This window comes from Dermacentor albipictus, chromosome 9, assembly GCF_038994185.2.
Source record: "Dermacentor albipictus isolate Rhodes 1998 colony chromosome 9, USDA_Dalb.pri_finalv2, whole genome shotgun sequence".
Lineage (NCBI taxonomy): Eukaryota > Metazoa > Arthropoda > Arachnida > Ixodida > Ixodidae > Dermacentor > Dermacentor albipictus.
This window is the reverse complement of record NC_091829.1, coordinates 63,740,807-63,763,994: the sequence shown is the minus strand read 5'-3', so window position 1 is coordinate 63,763,994 and position 23,188 is coordinate 63,740,807. Positions and strand designations below refer to the sequence as shown.

General features: G+C 44.6%; 1 protein-coding gene across 1 annotated transcript in view; it reads right to left on the bottom strand.

Annotated features, from left to right (window-relative positions):
* The window catches only part of LOC139050135 (mucin-4-like), a 187,511-nt gene that overhangs the window by 63,964 nt on the left and 100,359 nt on the right, over positions 1–23,188 (bottom strand). Inside the window, exons 46-52 of the mRNA XM_070526349.1 lie at positions 20,285–20,329; positions 19,843–19,893; positions 19,242–19,289; positions 13,474–13,518; positions 13,062–13,112; positions 4,768–4,812; positions 3,039–3,083 (exon numbers count right to left, since the gene is read on the bottom strand). Coding sequence (XP_070382450.1) covers positions 3,039–3,083; positions 4,768–4,812; positions 13,062–13,112; positions 13,474–13,518; positions 19,242–19,289; positions 19,843–19,893; positions 20,285–20,329 — 330 coding nt within the window. The remainder of the gene's footprint in view (positions 1–3,038; positions 3,084–4,767; positions 4,813–13,061; positions 13,113–13,473; positions 13,519–19,241; positions 19,290–19,842; positions 19,894–20,284; positions 20,330–23,188) is intronic.

The following is a 23,188-nucleotide window of genomic DNA, read 5'->3' as shown; positions in this document are numbered from 1 at the left end:
CGGGGCTAGTGGTCAGAATTAGGTCAAGAAGGTTTGCAGAACTGCCGACAGCGCGTTTTGGAGCATTAACGATTTGAGTAAAATTGGAAACAGAACAACTATCAAGGAACGCTCGGGGAAAAGCGAAGAATACGGTGTGCAACATGACGGTGCCAATGTCCAGTTTACTGCCTGGTAGGTAAAGTCAACTATGAGAGTTAGTAAGGATGATGTGTATCGAATCAGGGCATAGGTATTGGGGTCATGAAATTTATTGACCAATGAAATGGCTTCATGAGGTGGACAAGAGCACGCACCGATCGTGTAGGTTTTCTTTTTCAAGATGGCACCATGCCAGTCAGATTCCACATTACATGCGATAATTATGCGAAATGATGTCAGACTGGCCGAAACGGTGAGCAATGTCCCTCCCCCTTGTCTTCCAGCCCTGTCACAAAGATAGACATTGGAAGTCTTGGTATGGGTAAAAATTTAGCCGTCACATAACAGCATTTACCCTTATCTCGGTAAGTGCTACCATGTCAGCATCGCACGTGTTGATAGCTGCGCTGACATAATCTGTTTCGCTGAAAGCACCCGGAATATTAGTGTAGAGTACAGATAGGGGGCGTTGGTAGCCGCTACCGCTCTCTGATTCTTATGAAACCCGACGAGCGTGATTTCAACCCAAATGGTTGCCCACCGCTAATGAAGCAATCGTTTCGGATGCAGCAGGCGGCCGCCACGCTTTCGAGTCACGAGACGCGCTATCGACAACAGAACGCTGAACGGCCGGATAAGTTCGCGAGGTGTTGGGGTCATAAAGATTGCTGAGGTCATAAGCATATTACGTACGTTCCTTTGAAATCAACCTTTCTTTTCGTTTTTTCGTTATCAAAATAAGCAAGTATTGTTAGAAGAAAGTAAAATTGGTCTGAACCTTTCCCTTTCGCTCATTCATGAGATTTTGTGGAGAGGTTAGCGCTTCCAGACTAAAAAGCGGGAACATTATGCGGAGTGTGCAAAACTAGGCTGGTTGGGGTACGTTTAGAAGCCAATTCACTATCTCCACTGACCGGGCAAAGCGAAACTGACAGACAGAGTGCGAAGATTGTGTATTCAAAAGGCATTCACAGAGGGCACTAGTGTTGCTTCATGGGGCCCAGTGGCCCCTTTTCACAGACCACAGGCTGTGCTTTGCAATGTTCGCACAAAACACCAGCCTCAGTGAAGACATGATAAAAAATCCGTTCCGACCTAATGTACAGCATGTACAACATGAACCGCATAGGGTCCGGAGGAGCCATCGAGGAATTCATGGATGAGGAGGACACAGTTACAAACTATTTCGAAAAGCTCGCGCCATGTGTCCACTGCTCAGCGTGACTTCTGAATACACCTATGTAATCGTCCGTTCAGCACCTCAGCGCTTCGCGACCCTATTATTGTCAATGGGAACAGACCCTCTCGCAAAGTAAACTCAAGAATATAATCAGCATCAAGAGATCCGACAGCAGAAGTCCCCTCGCTGATTCAGTGGGGCCAACAATCTCAAATAAATTACGGCAGGTTAAATAGGTTATCACCGTGATTTGCGCATATCTACAGTCTTACAGCAGTAGCAGCAACACGCCGGTCGTCCCGGACAAACCAGGAGACGAAAATACGCTTTTATAAAAGCAAAAGACCTCGGCATTACCCGCGATCAATCATTGTGCAGAATTAGGTGGTCGGCATAACGATCGCTCTACTGGTTTCACGTTTAGGTTGCAGACATAGAGCATGAGTGTTGTAGCTCGTGAGGCTGCCTGCGCCTGCGTTTACACTACTCTGACTATTTGCGGTTATATTTAATTGATGTAGGTGCGCTTGTTCCCATGCACTAAAGATTAGTCAAGGTGTAAAGGAGTCAAGCACATTAGGAGTCAAGATTAACCCTTTTGTTGATGTATGAAACGACTTCCTACAAAACTAAAGAACCAAGACAAAAATTATGATTAGAATTTCTGGACTTACCCCCGGCTTCGGTCTTCCGGGTTTATGAACAAATGACCCATTTCGTGGCTGTCAAAATGAATAGCAGATGTGTGTATGTGGTAAATTAAACTGCGAATCATGTCAATTGCTCCCTTTTCTAATGTGCATAAGCTCTTGCATCGATACCATATATAAGGTACTTTTTGCGCTCATCACTACATAGTTTGCGTTAGGCTTCTTGTATTAGTTACTTGTTTTGGCTTAAGTACCATGAGCGGCCCAGACTTGAATATGGGCAAAATGCCCACGTTTTTATACAGGAGGCAGCAAGGAAGAATTATCTTCTGAGGAAAAAACATGAGCATTGATCTTATATATTTCTTAGCTCTGTACTGTAATCCAAATAGCTGAAGAATGTTCTAATTGAATAATAAAAACTTATAATCATTCCATTAGTTTCAGCGGCTTTCAGATGTCTTATCGTTCCTCCGAGATGCTCCAAACAGCAAGATGGCTTGATTTATAATGGTAATTAGCATATTATTAAGAAGGCCATGTAAGCTCATTCATCTGCTAGATCGCGGCATTTACGCCTTTCTGCGACAACACTATTGTGCTTCACTATAACTGGTTAGGCTTACCGGTACCAACGCATCCTCAGCAGGCAGTCGCGTCTTTCCGGTCGGTTGTGTCTGGGGGTCGAAAAATATGGCGAAATGTTTGAGTGTCATCCGTATTCATGACATCATGCTTGAGTGTCACGAAATACGCCTGTATTTTTCGCAGCCTTATGTGATGTGGCCAATTATATGTTATCTGTATTACAGCGAAGACCTTCTGTAACTGTGTTAACAGTGGCTAGGCGTACCTTTTTACACAGAAATAACAAAGATAATAAAGTCATTTATACTTTTTAGCTCCGTTGTTGATAGAAAAATAGGAAGAAGTGGATTTATTACTCTTGCGTGAGACAGCTACTCCATCTCTAGTACGACAATAAAGAGATGTAAGAAGTTAACAAATGTTTGCGGAATCAGTGTATGCAGATATGAAGTATTGGCATTCGTTGCCACTTTGCTTACCACTGGCGTTGGTCTGCCATTTCTTTCGATGTCGTTATCTGCTCTCTGTGTGAGTTGGAAAAAAATGGGCCAGCATGTTCTATGTTCTAGCAGCATTGTTATATATATGAGTTTCAAACTCTGATGAGATTGATAAGTCAATTCATCCTACGAAAAAAATGGGGCATTTTCTTTGTGCGAAGTATCATCGATATCATATCTGAGGCTATAGGTAGCTTCTTGATGGCAAATTTGATGTTATTTAAAAGGATTATGCGTTTCTTATAGCCTGCATACGATATATAAATATCGTGTAAATAAAGGACATTAGCAGAAGGTGTAGATTATATAAGAACTCTACCTTTACGAGTCGTATTGTCGTAGTTAGATCATACAGTCCTAACAATCATCTCCTGTTCTCGCCATCGTTTATTTCTACTTGGTTTAAACCCCATTATTCAGTCAGTCATGGGCATCTAACTAACCCAGATCAATGATATACAGAATAAATCTGAACTTCTAAAATGTAACCACGGGAAGTTGCTTCCGATGAAACAATTTTAAGCCTATTTCGCATACCATCCCCGATGAGATGATCCGATGCAGTGAAATCATTTTTTTCTACCACAGCACAAAGCTTTCACAATTGAATGTTAGGGAATGCACTCTTTGGAGGCGAATAAATGCAGGGGTTATTTAAATGCAATTGAACCCTGTCCTCAAACCCTTTCGTGAATCGTGTCGAGAAATAATGGCAGTCACCAGACCAATGTGTGCTTTCTGCAGCTTATGCAATATAACTCTCCAATTTTGAAAATTTTCTTTAATTACATAGTTACCTAAATTTCGTTATTTACGAAAATTTACTCACTAACGTCTGGCATAGTTAACATTGAAATATCTCTAAATCTCCCCTCTCTAGTAAATGGAAGCCTGATGGGGCTTCTTTCCCATTTTCACAAGCTTTATCACTGCAGGTCGTCTTTCAGCGCATAACACATCAAGCCCGCCTATGGTATCTTCCCGTGCCTTGACCAATCATGTAGAGTGCAGCCCTCTCTTGTGCGTACTAATTTCTTGAGTCACGAACCCCTCTTTCTCACGCTTATAATGGAATATGTTACCAAAGGAAATCTTATCTGCTGTAAGTCATTAGTATTTCCTAGCAAAACTGCAACACTGTTTTAAAGTGGACATGTAGAATTCGCTTCTTCATTCGTCGTAGACATCTTTCTTCCTGTGCTTTTATTTCTGATTTAATTTTTCTTTTTTCCTCACTCTATTTCAAGGTTAGTTGCGCAATGGTCCTTGTTTTAGGTTAGCATCTAGTTCCTTGTATCGCACAAAATATTTTGTGGTTGTGCTTTTGTTACCTTTTTACATGCAGTACCTGCGGTAAATGCGGTTATATGCCGTACATGCGGTACCGATACCTGCTGGAATGCGTACCTCTCTTAAACAAGTATTTTCCTTGTATCAAGTACGCAAGTAAATTTGATTTTGTGTAAGACCCATTTTATTGACTATAGGTGTCTTCAATGTTTAGGATATGTTGTCTTTCAAGCTTCTCTACTTCTTTTTCTCGTGTTTTTTTTCGCTTGTGCTGTTTTATTTTCACATGCATTATCTGCATAAATGGGTGTACTGTACGTATCACTGATTTATCGTTATAGCCCTATGTAATGTCCCTATGGGCCTTGATGGTGTTTGAATAATATTAACAAAAAGATGTCTCCACATGTGTTCTTACCTCTGGGGCTGGAATTTCATTGTTTTCGTTGTCGGCGTCTTCTCTCTGTGAAACGAGGTAGATGTGGAATGAATTGAAATGTATTGACACGTGTACTTATCTTTATGGGGCAACCACGTTTCGTCGCTTAACAACTGTAATAGCAGAGCGAGGGACGCGCCTGCATGTATCCGACGTTTCTGGAAAGTTATCGACGCTTCTATCCGCGTGCCTGTTGTCGCCGAACCTTGTGTTATCAGATTTCATCGCGTGACACGAATGGTGTAGAACTTTGTGGAAGACACGCGGGTCCCATCAGTTAATCTGGAACATTCGACGACTGATCTATAAAAGCCAACGCGCTTGACCCGGTGATCAGATTTTCGACGATCGCCGACTGTGTTCGCCGCTATCGTTGTGCTATAAGTGTAGCCTGTTTTGTGGGCACATGTTCGCCCAATAAAAGTTAGTTTTGTTGTTCACAGTATTGCTACTGTGTTATTCAACGTCACCACCACGTGACATCTGGTGGAGGTGCTTTACGTTCATGTACAGGACGCCCCCGACAAGCTGTAATTCAAGCCCGGACCGCAAAGACAACACCAGCGCCGTCCCGGAACATCGAGCTAGCCGCGGACTACAGCAGCTGCCCCCGGAACACGGAATTCTACCAGAGACGACCAAGAAGAGCGTCAGAGAAGTTCGTCCAGAGACGACCAAGAAGGCAGCCCCAATGGCAGCGGGAGCAGCCCCAATAGTTCTGCAGCAGCCCAGGGAGCCACCGACGTTCCGCGGTTCCACATTTGAGGACCCGGAAAGCTGGCTGGAGACGTATGAGAGGGTCGCTAAGTTTAACAGTTGGGACAGCGACGACAAGCTGCGGCATGTCTATTTCGCATTGGAAGACGCCGCCAGGACGTGGTTCGAGAATCGGGAAGCCACCTTAACGACGTGGGACCTGTTCCGAAGCGGCTTCTTGCAAACGTTTACAAGCGTCGTGCGAAAAGAGCGAGCCCAAGCTCTACTAGAAACCAGAGTGCAGCTGCCAAACGAGACGATCGCGATCTTCACGGAGGAGATGGCCCGTCTTTTCCGGCACGCCGACCCGGAAATGTCGGAGGAGAAAAAAGTTCGCTTCCTGATGCGGGGCGTCAAGCAAGAACTTTTCGCCGGACTTATTCGTAACCCACCGAAGACTGTGGCTGAGTTTTCTGCAGAGGCATCGATGATCGAGAAAACTCTGGAGATGCGCACCCGGCAATATAACCGCCAGGGGCACACGCCGCAGTATGCAATCCAAGGACTGGGTTCGGACGACCTTCAAGAGACCATAAGGGCCATTGTGCGCGAAGAACTGTGCAAGGTCCTGCCTTCGTCGCAGCCTCAAGTAGCTTCCATCGCTGACATCGTGAAAGATGAGGTTCAGCGATCGCTTGGGGTTCCTGAGGTGCAACCTCAATTACCGCAGCCCCAGCCAGAAGCGATGACCTACGCCGCCGTCGCACGCCGTCAAGGTCCCCCTCCGCGACCACGCCAGGACCCTGCAACGACGCAATTCCGTCGTCCGCCGCCGCCGCCGCCAGCACGCCCACCCGTCGCCCAGCGCACCTACGCGAGGAAGACGGACATTTGGCGAGCCCCCGACCACCGTCCGCTATGCTATCACTGCGGAGAAGCCGGCCATGTGTATCGCCGATGCCCATACCGGGAGATGGGACTGCGAGGTTTCGCCGTCAACGCGCCGCGTCCACAGCTTGGCGAGCGCCCACGTGACATCGCCGATTACCTCGCCGCTACTCAGTGGAACCCTCGAAGGCCGTCCCGTTCGCCGTCACCAGGTCGCTACCTGTCGCCGCAGCGCCGACCATACACCGGCCCAGCCCGGGGCCGCTCTGCGAGCCCATATCCGGAAAACTAAAAGCAGCAACCGATGGAGGTGCGGTTGCTGTTCGTCGAACTGACGAAGATCCTCCGCCGCCGACGAAAACGACGAAGAAACTATATCGAAGACCTAATGAAGACACGCCGCTGTCCCGACGAAGTCAGCAAACCAAGACTACACCGACGAATACCGACTTGACGACGCGACGTTCCAGTTTCAGTTCAACACGACGCAGCCGTGATCCGACGCCAAGACCTAACTGCAACGCCAGACAAAGAACCACCGACCTCGACGTGCTTCTCGACGGCCACGCAGTTACCGCCTTAGTGGACACCGGTGCTGATTACTCCGTCATGAGTGGACACATCGCCGCCCAGTTGAAGACGGTTAAGACTGCATGGGAAGGCCCTCAAATTCGCACCGCTGGAGGACACCTGATTACGCCGACTGGAATCTGCACGGCAAGAATAACCATTCATGACCGGACTTACCCTGCCACCTTCGTTATCCTCCAACAGTGTTCACGAGACGCCATTCTCGGTATGGACTTCCTGAACCAACACGGCGCAATCATCGATCTGAAGTCGAAGTCAATAACGCTGTCGGAAGATAAAGCGATACCGCTGGACAGCCTTCGTAGTCACCACGCCTTGAGTGTGCTCGAAGATCAAGTAAGCATCCCGCCTCGCTCCAGCATTGTTATTTCGGTCGGCACCGAAATACCCGCTGACGTAGAAGGCGTCATCGAAGGCCACCAACGTCTACTGCTCGACCGTGGAATATGCGTCGCAAGAGGGATCGCTCGACTGCACGGAGGAAACACGAGAGTGTTACTGACAAACTTCAGCCAGGAGTTCAAGCACATCAACAAGGGCACGACGATCGCATACATCGAGGAAATTCTGGAAACGAGCAATGCGTTTGTCCTCTCGGATTCTGTCGCATCCACCCCGACAACCGTAGTTCCCGAGCCAGACTTCGACATAAATCCAAGTCTCCCCGTGATTAAGCGGCAACAGCTCAGAAGTCTGCTTCGACGATACAAAGACTGCTTTTCGACATCATCGAAGATTCGACAGACACCAGTCGCAAAGCATCGCATAATAATCGAAGAGTGCGCTCGACCACTCCGCCAGAGCCCTTACCGAGTTTCGACGCGAGAACGCGAAGCTATAAGACAACAAGTCGACGAAATGCTACGCGACGACATCATCCAGCCGTCGAAAAGCCCGTGGGCGTCTCCAGTTGTTTTAGTGAAAAAAAAGGACGGAACCCTACGTTTCTGTGTCGATTATCGTCGACTGAACAAAATCACGAAGAAAGACGTATACCCCCTCCCACGGATAGACGACGCATTGGATCGGCTCTGCAATGCTAAATACTTCTCATCGATGGACCTGAAATCTGGCTACTGGCAAATAGAAGTCGACGAAAGGGATCGCGAAAAGACCGCCTTCATCACGCCAGACGGCCTCTTTGAGTTCAAGGTTATGCCATTCGGACTGTGCTCAGCGCCTGCAACGTTCCAGCGCGTGATGGACACGGTTTTAGCAGGATTGAAGTGGCAGACCTGTCTCGTTTACTTCGATGACGTCGTTGTATTCGCCGGAAATTTCGACGATCACCTTAGGCGGCTTGCCACAGTACTAGAGGCCATCAAGTCATCAGGGCTCACTCTGAAGCGAGAAAAGTGCCGCTTCGCTTACGATGAGCTTCTGTTCCTAGGCCACGTCATCAGCAAGTCTGGAGTCCGCCCTGACCCGCAGAAGACAGCTGCCATCGCAAAGTTCCCGCAGCCCACCGACAAGAAGGGAGTGCGTAGATTTCTCGGCATGTGTGCCTACTACAGGCGATTTGTCAAGGACTTTTCGCGCATCGCTGAGCCGCTGACACAGCTAACTAAATGTGACGTCGAGTTCAAGTGGGAAACGGCGCAGGCCAACGCATTTCCAGAACTAAAACGACGTATGCAGTCGCCGCCCGTACTTGCGCACTTCGACGAGCACGCCGATACCGAAATCCACACTGACGCCAGTAGTTTAGGCCTCGGTGCAGTCCTAGTCCAGAGAAAAGATGGACATGAACACGTGATAGCTTACGCTAGCCGGTCATTGTCAAAAGCGGAAGGCAATTATTCTACAACCGAAAAGGAATGCCTCGCCATCGTTTGGGCTACAGCGAAATTTCGCCCTTACCTATATGGCAGGCCATTCAAAGTGGTCAGCGACCATCACGCGTTGTGTTGGCTAGCTAACCTAAAAGACCCTTCAGGACGGCTGGCACGGTGGAGCCTCAGGCTACAAGAATACGACATCACTGTAACCTACAAGTCCGGACGAAAACACTCAGATGCCGATTGCCTATCCCGCGCCCCCATTGACCCACCGCCGCAAGATGACGAGGATGACGACGCCTTCCTTGGAATAATAAGCGCGGAAGACTTCGCCGAACAGCAACGAGGAGACTCGGAGCTAAAAGCCCTAGTCGAGTACTTGGAAGGGCACACCGACGTTGTCCCTAGGGCATTTAAGCGTGGATTGTCTTCGTTCACGCTACAAAAAAACCTGATCGTGAAGAAGAACTTCTCACCAGTCCGCGCCAGCTACCTTCTTGTTGTATCATCAGCGCTGCGTCCAGAAATACTGCACGCCCTACACGACGATCCAACCGCTGGGCACCTCGGATTCTCCCGGACGCTCTCGAGAATACAGGAAAGGTATTACTGGCCGCGTCTGACCGCCGACGTCGCCCATTACATCAAGACATGCCGAGAGTGTCAGCGACGCAAGACACCACCGACAAGGCCAGCAGGATTACTACAGCCGATCGAACCTCCTCGCCGACCATTCCAGCAGATTGGGATGGATTTGTTGGGGCCGTTTCCGATGTCAACATCCGGGAATAAGTGGATCGTCGTGGCGACGGACTATCTCACCCGCTTTGCTGAAACTAAAGCTCTACCAAAAGGCAGCGCAGCCGAAGTGGCGAAATTTTTCGTCGAGAACATCCTGCTGCGACATGGTGCCCCAGAAGTGCTCATCACCGACAGAGGAACGGCTTTTACAGCAGAGCTCGTCCAAGCCATTCTGCAGTACAGCCAGACAAGCCACAGGAGGACAACTGCCTACCATCCGCAGAAGAATGGTCTCACGGAGCGCCTGAACAAGACCCTCGCCGACATGCTAGCAATGTATGTCGACGTCGAACACAAGACGTGGGACGCGGTCCTGCCGTACGTAACCTTTGCGTACAACACGGCGGTGCAAGAAACAACACAGATCACGCCATTTAAGCTGGTTTACGGCAGGAACCCGACGACGACGCTCGACGCCATGCTGCCCCACGTCACTGACGAAGAGAATGTTGACGTCGCTAGCTATCTCCAGCGCGCCGAAGAAGCCCGACAGCTCGCCCGCCTACGGATCAAGACCCAGCAGCGTACCGACAGCCGACACTACAACCTCCGACGACGCTTCGTCGAGTACCAGCCCGGCGACCGTGTTTGGGTATGGACCCCGATACGCCGGCGAGGACTCAGTGAGAAGCTGCTGCGACGCTATTTCGGACCCTACAAGGTCATCCGACGTATTGGCGCACTAGACTATGAGGTCGTGCCAGGCGGCATTTCGCACTCACAGCGGCGCCGCGCACGATCTGAAGTGGTCCACGTGGTGCGCCTTAAACCATTTTACGGACGCTGATGAACTTCCTTAGTTTGTTTTCTTTGCTACGAGTGCTTTTCTTTGTTACTTTCGTTTGTTTGCAGCATCGGGTCGATGCTTTTTAAGAGGGGGGTAATGACACGTGTACTTATCTTTATCGGGCAACCACGTTTCGTCGCTTAACAACTGTAATCGCAGAGCGAGGGACGCGCCTGCATGTATCCGACGTTTCTGGAAAGTTATCGACGCTTCTATCCGCGTGCCTGTTGTCGCCGAACCTTGTGTTATCAGATTTCATCGCGTGACACGAATGGTGTAGAACTTTGTGGAAGACACGCGGGTCCCATCAGTTAATCTGGAACATTCGACGACTGATCTATAAAAGCCAACGCGCTTGACCCGCTGATCAGATTTTCGACGATCGCCGACTGTGTTCGCCGCTATCGTTGTGCTATAAGTGTAGCCTGTTTCGTGGGCACATGTTCACCCAATAAAAGTTAGTTTTGTTGTTCACAGTATTGCTACTGTGTTATTCAACGTCACCACCACGTGACAGTATGATCAATGTGTTTGCGGTTAGTGTTGGAGGGTATTGTTTATCTTGTGTAAAAAGTGTAATAATTGATAATTTGAATTCATGGACACTAACGTAAATGTTTTCAGAACTGCGTTTTACAACGACTTGCATTAGTAGGAGAGCAAGAAATTCTCCGACAGTTTTATTTGCAGTTTGTATTTTAAACCTGAGCAGTAGTGGATATGCGTTGATGTGGTGCTACATGTCGGACTTTACAATCGTTACACAAGACCGTTTCGATCGCTATCGAGCCGAATTGGCATCATATTTCATGATGACAATTGAACCACTTTCCTAGCTTGGGAAAAGCAGTCAATCGCGATCTAAAACTTCATTTACTGTTTAATGTGCCCCATGTGAAACCGATATTAGGCGTCCAGAATCCTTCCTTAATTTCATTTCGCAGAGTACATCATCCTCTGAAAACGCGCAGCTACATGGTTTCTCCGGAAATAATTTGTGTAACTGTTTTCGGTTCACTTTTGTCTACTACGCTAGAAAGTGCACCAAAGATTCATTGGTGCCCTTTCGATTGAGTGACATGTGCAAAGTACATAGGAAGCCGCACATTATATTGACATTTTACTATTGGTCGTCAGCCAAGGAGCCTATATCGACAAGACGAGGTTTAAAAATGGAACTCCGCAAATTTGGCTTTCGACATTCATGTTTTCTGCCCATATTCTCTTCTGTTACTAAATATAATGGGCTGTCAATAAATCAATATGATTTCGCAACGTTGCAGTCGTCATTGGAAGAGAGTAAAGAGAGAGGCATTTATTATGATAGAGAAGCGCTGAGAGGACACTAATGTCAACCTGTTAGAATTAACCTTTACGCAGCGCCAAGGAAGTCGTGGAATTCAAAAGTAAATATCTCTGAACTTATTGCACACTCAGTCAGGTAGCGTCCTTTGTTTTGTGATAAAAAGAAACCAAAACAGCTAAGCGGACGCTTTTGCCCCTCTCAGCTCGAAGATGTGTTGCACAGTGGCACCTGCGTACTCTCTCTTACCACGAACATAGAGCCACGACAATTTTTTGAAGCGATGCAGTGGCAAAGTTACGTTCGTTTCATGAACGAGTATGCGGCCACCGCGGTTTATCGCCTGCGGTCGCTGATTCTCTCCCCACCGGTGCTCTCCCCTCTCCACAGCGCCCTCTCAAAAGCTTCATCCATCACAGCGAAAGCTACAAGTCGCATCCACACGCCCGAAGAAAGAATCATCCACTGTTCATCCACTGCTCACACTCCCAGCGACGCCGGATAAAATCGAAGCTAGATAAAATGTTAAGTCAAACACGATGGGCAATCCGCCGTCCCTTTCCAGAGCACAGCTGCTACTCTCCTCACGTTGGCACTATCATCCCTCGTAGGCCGACCAATCGGCAGCCCTTACCCAGGTTACGTCACGAAGTGTGGAGCGACCGGAAAAGCCCGGAGTGGAGCAGGGGATTTTTTTTTTATTTCTGGTTTCCCACAGGTGCACAGACCTGACAGGGTCACGGAAGATTGTAATCACGGCAAGGTGATGACAATCATCACGGCAAGGTGATGATACAAGAAATGTGAGACGTTATCTAGGTGGTTTTATAGCACTTATAAGAGTCGATAATTAAACACAGGCGTTGCTAACGTAGAAAAAGCATTCATTTACCATTGCTGACGGAATGTGTTACGCGGAGCATCGTTGCCAAAGGAAGTAGTGTCTAAATTAAAGTGGTTGTCTGTGGCAATGTTGTACGCCTGTAAGTTAAATTTTGTTTCATTGGTTAACCGCTGGGTTTAGTTGACCCGTAGAGAAATGTCTTCGGTTTCGCAAAAGTAGTTTGGAAGGTTTTTTGTCGCGACCTGTGGTGCTAGCAGCGAAGCACAATCAATACTTTAAGGGAACTTAAGCAAGCATTTGCGCTGTACCTTTTGTGGGTTATATTTAAACGGTACTACATCCGTCCAGCTGTGTTTCGACAGACAAGCAATCCTAAATCTCCTATTCTATTCTTGTTTTCTCTGACGCGCCCTGTTTTATCCGAAATATTGTGAGCCGCAAATGAGCGATATTTCGTAAGTTGATTAGCATATTAAAACATTATCCACGTAGCATATATGTTTTCGACGCGCCAAACTTAAACAAAGCTATTGTTCTGCTCGTAAAACCGATCGTGTGCTTTAAGCGTGAGCTGTTACTTCTTACCGGTGCGTGTACTTCCCGAGCTGGTGGGCGTGTCCTTCCAGTAGGTTGTGTCTAGAGATGAAAAATACGGCAAAATATGTCGGTGCTATTCTAGTGTGTTATCATACCATGTTTATGTGACGCAAAATTCGATCTTATTTCTCATGCAACTCCCCTTGTCCCCATGCAATATTTGTATTTCATGATGCACTTGCACGCTACAGTAATGTTTCAGCGAAGGTCTCACCTAATTTTGATAAACATGGGATACTTGGATTACAGTTATAAATTGCACTCATAATTAACTAAAATATTTCAAGTGTCTCGTACTCTTTCGATATATTTAATGTGCAAAGAAGGGTATGTTACTTTCTGAACTTTCATGCAATTGCACCAGTAACTCAAAATCGACGTTCTTTCCCATTTTGCTTACCACTGGCGTTGGCATTTGGTTCCCTTCGCTCTCGATGTCGGCGTTCTGTGAGTTATGAAACATAGACAATAATACTTAACTATTGGGTAAAAACTTGCCGCTTCATAGTATATGAGAATAATGTATTTTATGTGTGGACTGCTCCTACGACAACGTAAATAAATTTTGTTTATGATAATCTTCACACATCTTATGTCTGCTGGCCGCGATAGCTTTGTTGCTTAGTGTGTCGTCTGTTTTCAGTGTCACTCAACTCTGTCCACTATAATGTTTTGCTTTGTACGGTGGGTAAAAGACACATTTAGAAAATAAATTCGAGAATGTGGATTAGGTTTATTTTTTTGTTGTGTTGTGTGTTTTAAATTATTCGAAATTATTCAATAAAATAATTTTAAACTGATTTAAATATCGAACGTCTTTCATTTCGTTTCCCACTTATGTTACTGCGAATATACGTTTTACTGTCGGGAATCGTGATGCCCCATAAATAACTGCGGCAACCGAACGCAATTTCGTTTCAAATAGTCGCTGACTCCATGCAACGTGAGCGTGTTATGACGAGCATCTACGCGATTTCTAAAGAATTTTCGCATTCACACTGTGTTTATTCCAACATTAGCACACACTCAGTCAGATTGTATTGGTTGTCCTAATGGGAACTGAAGCATTGTCCTAAAGCAACGGGACGCTAATGACTTTCTGTACACGTTAGGAGGCAAACAAGTGTATTTTTTTCGTATTCGTTGCTGCGCGAGCGTGTAAAATCCCCGAGAAAGATGGCGTTGCCCTCCGTAAAGTGGCCGTCATATACCACTACCCTACATATTGATGCGAAATTACCATTAGCATGTAAAATGTTGACTCATGTACATAGCATCGTTTGTCGGTGTACCTTTGACCTGAAAATTGCAATAGTTATATTTAGGTTGCTTTTGATGTGGAACAGAATTGCTTCTGTGCTTTTCCCCCGTTTGTTCATTTGGATATGAGTATTAGTATTATTCGCATTTCTGTGAAGCTCCTGTATAATATTGCACTGTAAAACACGCTGAACTATCTTAGTCCTTGCTTTCTTTTCTCCAATCTTTTTTTTTTAGTTTGCTATTCTGAACAGTGTATCGCATTGTTGAAGGGGTTTTGATGCCTTGAGAGTCAGTTTTTGTCATTTATCATTTAATTTCATTTTATTACTCCCAAGCGCTTGCGAATTACAGGGGGTTGTGGTACCTAATACACAGAGAAAAATTTACGAACACAATTAGGTCTACTGCAACAAAAGGCAATCCATAAAGTCATCTACGAGAGAAAAATAAAGATCCAAATATATATTGAAGTAAAAGCAATTGATAAAGAGAATAAACAGTGATCAGCAAAGAACAATCGCAATTGGGGCAACCTATACACAGAATATAACGCACTAACAACCTGATAACCATGTCAAAAATAAAGAAATGAAATATTAGGGATCAGCATAAAGTTATCGCACGAGAGATTAATGAGATGAATCGTGATCTGCTATTGATGCTACGGTTGGAAGGTGAGTCGACTCTGCCGATGCACGAGGTAGAAAAGAATGCAAGAATGGCATTGGTTTTAGAACTGATGACGCTTAATTTGTAAGGATGGTCGATGCGGGATGAACGATAAAATGGTTGTGAAATAAAAGCATGTTTAAATTCCTCGTGATGACAAATTTTGTGAAAAAGGCTGAGGGCGAGATATTTTGCTACGGAGCTCAAGAGACGGCAAAGAGACGGCAATGATAGCGTTAATTTCATTGAAGTGGTGCTGCTAGCACGATTGTAATTCGAAAGAATGAAACGCGCCGAATTATTCTCGACCATCGAGAGTGAAGATGTTCAGTTCGTGAAACCGGGGCTCCAAATTGTACAGGCATATTCTAAGTTTGAACGCACTAATGTCTCGTGCATAGTAAGTTTAGCAATAGCAAGGGTTTTTAGCAGAAACCAAGCGTGCAATAACTGTTGTTGATTATATAATTGATATGAGGCTTCAAGCTAAGATAATTAGCTATATGGACACCTAAGTATTTGTAAAAGGTAACCGAATCTAAAGGAATGCTGTTTACTTCATAGGAATCAGGAGTATCAAGATTATTGCATCATACTGGCATAACTTTACATTTTGAGCGTTTAAATCGGTGCCCATGTATTACACCATATACTATACTATTCACGTCACTTTGCTAAGCAGAAACATAGCTAGGCTCAGCTATATCGCGATAAATAACGCAATCATCGGGGAAAGAGGAGTTAGGGGAAGCCACAAAGTTAGGGGGGTTATAATATAAGCTAAGAGAAGAGGGCCCAGGACGGGCCTCTGTGGCATGCCTGAAGGGATAGATCTTAACGATGAATTGTTATTGTTAGGCAACACATACTGCCACCATTCCTTAAGAAAAAAATGCTATCTAGCTGAGAAGAGTTACGTCAGTATTTGGGTACCTGAGTTAAAGAACAAGACAATGAATAATTTTGTCAAATGCTTCAAAGAAATCTAGGAAGATACAATCAGCTAAAGAACGATTGTCGATAACAGTTAGCATGGAATGAGTAAAGCTCAAGGGGCGAGGCTTACAAGAGTTCTACATTATAAATCCATGTTGTGCAAGATTAAAAGAGTTCGAGACAAGGAAGCTAGCAAGGTGTAAGTAGGTGACATGTTCAAGAATTTTGAGAAGTATTCTGGTGAGAGAAATGCTGCGTTCATTAAGGGGTTATTCCTTAATACGTTACTTATGAAGTAGGTTCACCTTCGCCTGTTTTCAATGCTCGGGAAGAGTCCCCTCCCCGTATTTAATGAATGTCGACATATGTTTGTCAGAAAAATAGAGGAATCCATCTTTGTTTCTTTGAGGAAACTTGCATTTATATAGTAAACACCACACGAACATGAAGCTTTCAGTATCTCAATGAGCTTTAGAAAATCTATTTCTTTTACCCGCCGTGGTTCCTGAGTGGCTATGGTGTTGACCTGCTCAGCACGAGGTCGCCGGATCGAATCCCGGCCGCGGCGGCCGCATTTCAATGGGGGAGAAATGCGAAAACACCCGTGTATTTAGACTTAGGTGCAGGTTATAAAACCCCAGGTGGTCGAAATTTTCGGAGTCCCCCACTACGGCGTGCCTCATAACCAGAAAGTGGTTTTGGCACGTTCAACCCCATAATTTAATATCTATTACTTTTGGCTGCGTACTGAACAAGTCGGGGAAAGGATGTGATGGTAATGAAATATTGCTTGGGGATGAAATATTCACACTAAATACATGATTCGAAATGGATATGCACTCTTTATTAGGCACAGGTAAGCAATTCTGGCCAAATAAAGAGATCTACTTGTCGCGGCGGGTATTATTTATGATGTTCAAAAATTTTCCAGAAAAACTGATAAGCATTGTAGGCAATGTGTTTTTCATGAAATCAGATTTCGCACAAACAGCTTCAGTGTAGATGTTAGATGCGATAGTGTACGCATGCCAACGCTCCTCAGTTTGCCACAATTTGGCAGTCCTAAATAAGCACTTCTTCCTGTTAGAAAGCCGGTTTAAATATGAGTTAAACCATGGCGCGTTTTATTATTTCTTGGAGATTGCAGGCTTTTGCAAGATTTAAGATTAGGTTTGGAAGCAGGTCCCAGTTATCCTCGAAACGCTATTCAAAACCATGAAGGTAGTTAACAAGAAAAAGCGAAAGTTCACTATTGATCCTTTCAAAGTCTCCCTTGTTGTAGTCAAACGTAAACGTTCGATTTTTTCGCATCTGGGGACGTAATGAAGGACGCACGACATTGAAAGTAAAGAGTGATCGCTTAGTCCAGGCAAGAAAGTTACCGTGCCTACCATATCGGGGACAGTGGTCAGAATAAAGTCGAGAATGTTTGTAGAACTGCCGGCAACGCGTTTTGGAGCATTAACGATTTTATTAAAATTGGAAACAGAGGAAATATCAAGGTAGAGTCGGGGAAAAGCGAACAATGGTGTGCAACATGATGGTGCCGATATACAGTTTTCTTCCTGGTAGTTTAAGTCGCCTATAATAGTTATTGCAGTTGATGTGTATCGAATCAGGGCAGACTTAATGGGGTCATGAAATATATTGACCGATGAAATGGCTGCATGAGGTGGACGGTAACACGCGCGATTATGTGTGTTTTATTGTTCAAGATGACAGCGCACCAGACGCATTCGACATTACATGGTGATATTAGTGCGGAATGATGTCAGACTGGCAGACACGGTGAGCAATGTCCCTTTCCCTTGTCTTCCAGCCCCGTCACAACGATAGACACTAGAAGGCTTGGTACGGGTAAACATTTCGCCGTCACATACACCAGGATTTACCCATGTCTCGGTGTGTGCTACCATGTCAGCATCGCACGTGTTGATAGCTGCGCTGACATAATCTATTTCGCTGAAAGCACTCGGAATATTAGTGTAGAGTACAGATAGGGGGCGTTGGTAGCCGCTACCGTTCTCTGATTCTTATGAAACCCGACGAGCATGATTTCAACCCAAATTGTTGCCCACCGTGCATGAAGCAGTGGTTTCGGATGCAGCAGGCGGCGACCACGCTGTCGAGTCATGAGACGCGCTATCAAGAAGAGAACGCTGATGCGGCCGGAGAAGTTCGGGAAGTATTGGGATGATAAACATTGCTGAGGTCAATATCATATACGTATGTTCCTTTGACATCGACCTTTCTTTTCCTTCTTTTGTTATAAGCGGGAACTTTATCAGCAGACTAAAAAGCGGGAACTTTAGGCGGAGTGTGCAATACTAGGCTGGTTGGGGTACGTTTAGAAGCGAATCCACAATCTCAACTGACAGGGCAAAGTGAAACTGACAGACAGAGTGCAAACATTGTGTATTTAAAAGGCACCACAGGCTGTCCTTTGCAATTTTCGCACAAAACACCACCCTCAGTGAAGGTATGATAAAAAATCTGTTCCAACTTAATGTACAACACGAACCACATAAGGTCCGGAGCAGCCATCGTGGAATTCATGGATGCCTAGGAAACAGTCACCAACTATTCCGCAAAGCTCACGCCATGTGTCCTCTCGTCAGCGGGATCACTGAAAGCAGGCCTGCGCCTCTAATACAAGACCCAAAGTTTAAGCTTCTGAGTGCACCTATGAATCGTCCGTTCAGCACCTCAGCGCTTCGCGACCCTATTATTGTCAATGGGAACAGACCCTCTCGGAAAGTAAACTCAAGAATGTAATCAGCATCAAGAGATCCGACAGCAGAAGTCCCCTCTGCTGATTCAGTGAGCCCAACAATCTCAAATAAATTACGGCAGGTTAAATAGGTTATCAACATGATTTGCAGATATCTACAGTCTTACAGCAGTAGCAGCAACAGCCTGGTCGTCCCGGACAAACCAGGAGACGAAAATACGCATTTATAAAAGCAAAAGACATCGGCATTACGCGAGATCAATCATTGTACAGAATTACGTGGTCTGCATAACGACCGCTCTACTGGTTTCGTGTTGGGGTTGCAGACATAGAGCATGATTGTTGTAGCTCGTGAGGCTGCCTGCGCATGCGTTTACACAACTCTGACTATTTGTGGTTATATTTAATTGATGTGGGTGCGCTTGTTTCCATGCACTCAAGATTAGTCAAGGAGTCAAGCAGTCAAGGAGATTAGGAGTCAAGATTAACCCTTTTGTTGATGTATGAAACGACTTCCTACAAAACAAAAGAACCAAGACAAAAATTATGATTAGAATTTCTGGACTTACCCCCGGCTTCGGTCTTCCGGGTTTATGAACAAATGACCCATTTCGTGGCTGTCGAAATGAATAGCAGATGTGTGTATGTGCTAAATTATACTGCGAATCATGTCAATTGCTCCCTTTTCTAATGTGCATATGCTCTTGCAACGATACCATATATAAGGCACTTTTTACGCTCACCACTACATAGTTTGCGTTAGGCTTCTTGTATTAGTTACTTGTTTTGGCTTAAGTACCATGAGCGGCTCAGACTTGAATATGGGCAAAATGCTCACGTTTTTATACAGGAGGCAGCAAGGAAGAATTATCTTCTGAGGAAAAACATGAGCATTGATCTTATATTTTTCTTAGCTATGTACTGTAATCCAAATAGCTGAAGAATGTTCTAATTGAATAATAAAGACGTATAATCATGCCATTAGTTTCAGCGGCTTTCAGATGTTTTATCGTTCATCCGAGATGCTCCAAACGGCAAGATCACTTGATATAGAATGGTAATTTGCATATTATTAAGAAGGCCGTGTAACCTCATTCGTCTGCTAGATCGCGGCATTTACGCCTTTCTGCGACAACACCATTGTGTTTCACTATAACTGGTTAGGCTTACCGGTAACAACGCATCCTCAGCAGGCAGTCGCGTCTTTCCGGTCGGTTGTGTCTGGGTGTCCCAAAAATATGGCGAAATCTGTTAGTGTCATCCGTATTCATGACATCATGCTTCAGTGTCACGAAATACGCCTGTATTTTTCGCAGCCTTTTGTGATGTGGCGGACCATATGTTATCTGTATTACAGCGAAGACCTTCAGTAATTGTTTTAACAGTGGCTAGGCGTACCTTTTTACACAGAAATAACAACGATAATAAAGTCATTTATACTTTTGAGCTACGTTGTTGATAGAAAAATAGGAAGAAGTGGATTTATTACTCTTGCGTGAGACAGCTACTCCATCTCTAGTCCGACAATGAAGAGATGTAAGAAGTTAACAAATGCCTGTGGAATCAGTGTATGCAGATATGAAGTATTGGCATTCGTTGCCACTTTGCTTACCACTGGCGTTGGTCTGCCATTTCTTTCGATGTCGTTATCTGCTCTCTGTGTGAGTTGGAAAAAATAGGCCAGCATGTTCTTCCTTTTAATTGTTATATATATATGAGTTTCAAACTCTGATGAGATTGATAAGTCAATTCATCCTACGAAAAAAATGGGGCATTTTCTTTGTGCGAAGTATCATCGATGTCATATCTGAGGCTATAGGTAGCTTCTTGATGGCATATTTGATGCTATTTTATAGCATTGTGCGTTTCTTATAGCCTGCATACGATATATAAATATCGTATTAATAACGGACATTTGCAGAAGGTCTAGATTATATAAGAACTCTACCTTTACGAGTCGTATTATCGTAGTTAGATCATACAGTCCCAACAATCATCTCCTGTTCTCGCCATCGTTTATTTCTACTTGGTTTAAACCCCATTAATCAGTCAGTCATGGGCATCTAACTAACCCAGATCAATGATATACAGAATAAATCTGAACTTCTAAAATGTAACCACGAGAAGTTCCTTCCGATGAAACAATTTTAAGCCTATTTCGCATACCATCCCCAATGAGATGATTCGATGCAGTGCAGTAATATTTTTCTACCACAGCACAAAGCTTTCACAATAGAATGTTAGGGAATGCACTCTTTGGAAGCGACTAAATGCAGGGGTTATTTAAATGCAATTGAACCCTGTCCTCAAAGCCTTTCGTGAATGGTGTCGAGAAATATTGGAAGTCACCAGACCAATGTGTGCTTTCTGCAGCTCATGCAATATAACCATCCAATTTTGAAATTTTTCTTTAATTACGTAGTTACCTAGTTTTCATTATTTACGAAAATTTACTCACTAACGTCTGGCATAGCTAACATTTAAATATCTCTAAATCTCCTCTCTCTAGTAAATCGAAGCCTGATGGGGCTTTTTTCCCATTTTCACAAGCTTTATCACTGCAGGTCGTCTTTCAGCGCATAAGACATCAGGCCCGCCTATGGTATCTTCCCGTGCCTTGACCAATCATGTAGAGTGCAGCCCTCTCTTGTGCGTACTAATTTCTTGAGTCACGAACCCCTCTTTCTCACGCTTATTATGGAATATGTTACCAAAGGAAATCTTATCTGCTCTAAGTCATTAGTATTTCCTAGCAAAACAGCAACACTGTTTTAAAGTAGACATGTAGAATTCGCTTCTTCATTCGTCGTAGATGTCTTTGTTCCTGTGCGTTTATTTCTGATTGAATTTTTCTTTTTTCCTCACTCTATTTGGATGTTCCTTGCGCAGCGGTCCTTGTTTTAGGTTAGCATCTACTTCCTTGTATTGCACAAAATATTTTGTGGTTGTGCTTTTGTTTCATATTTACATGCAGTACCTGCGGTAAATGCGGTTACATGCCGTACATGCGGTACCGATACCTGCTGGTGTGCGTACCTCTCTTAAACAAGTATTTTCCTTGTATCAAGTAAGCATGTAACTTTCATTTTCTGTAAGACCCATTTTATTGACTATAGGGGTCTTCAATGTTTAGGAGATGTCTTTCAAGCTTCTCTACGTCTTACTTTTTCTCGTGTTTTTTTCGCTTGTGCTGTTTTATTTTCACATGCATTATCTGCATAAATGGGTGTACTGTACGTATCACTGATTTATCGTTATAGCCCTATGTAATGTCCCTATGGGCCTTGATGGTGTTTGAATAATATTAACAAAAAGATGTCTCCACATGTGTTCTTACCTCTGGGGCTGGAATTTCATTGTTTTCGTTGTCTGCGTCTTCTCTCTGTGAAACGAGGTAGATGTGGAATGAATTGAAATGTATTATCAATGTGTTGGCGGCTAGTGTTGGATGGTATTGTTTATCTTGTGTAAAAAGTGTAATAATTGATCATTTGAATTCATAGACACTAACGTAAATGTTTTCAGAACTGCGCTTTACAACGATTTGCATTAGCAGGAGAGCAAGAAATTCTCTGACAGCGTTATTTGTAGTCTGTATTTTGAATCTGTGCAGTAGTGAAAATGCGTTGCTGTGGTGCTACGTGTCGGACTCATACAATTGGCATCATATTTCAATTGGCATCATATATCATGTTGACAATTGAACCACTTTCCTAGCTTGGGAAAAGCAGTCAATCGCGATCGAAAACTTCAGTTGATGTTTAAAGTGCCCTATGTGAAACCGATATTAGGCGCCCAGAATCCTTCCTTAATTTCATTTCGCAGAGTACCTCATCCTCTGAAAATGCACGACTCATGGTTTCTCAGGAAATAACTTGTGTAACTGTTTTCGGTTCACTTTTGTCTACTACGCTAAAAAGTGCACCAAAGTTTCATTGGTGCCCTTTCCATTGACTGACATGTGCAAAGTACATAGGAAGTTGGACATTATATTGACATTTTACTATGGGTCGTCAGCCAAGGAGCCTATATCGACAAGTCGAGGTTTAAAAATGGAACTCTGCCAATTTGGCTTTCGACATTCATGTTTTCTGCCCATATTCTCTTCTGTTACTAAATATAATGGGCTGTCAGTAAATCAATATGATTTCGCGACGTTGCAGTAGTCATTGGAAGAAAGTAAAGAGAGAGGCATTTATTATGATAGAGAAGCGCTGAGAGGACAATAATGTCAACCTGTTAGAATGAACCTTTACGCAGCGCCAAGGAAGTCGTGGAATTCACAAGTAAATATCTCTGAACTTATTGCACACTCAGTCAGGTAGCGTCCTTTTTTTTGTTTTCGATAAAAAGAAACCGCAACAACTCAGCGGACCCCTTTGCCCATCTCAGCTCGAAGATGTGTTGCACAGTGGCACCTGCGTACTCTCTCTTACCACGAGCATACAGCCACGACAATTTTTTGAAGTGATGCCGTAGTGGCAAAGTTGCTGTCGTTTGATGAACGAGTATGCGG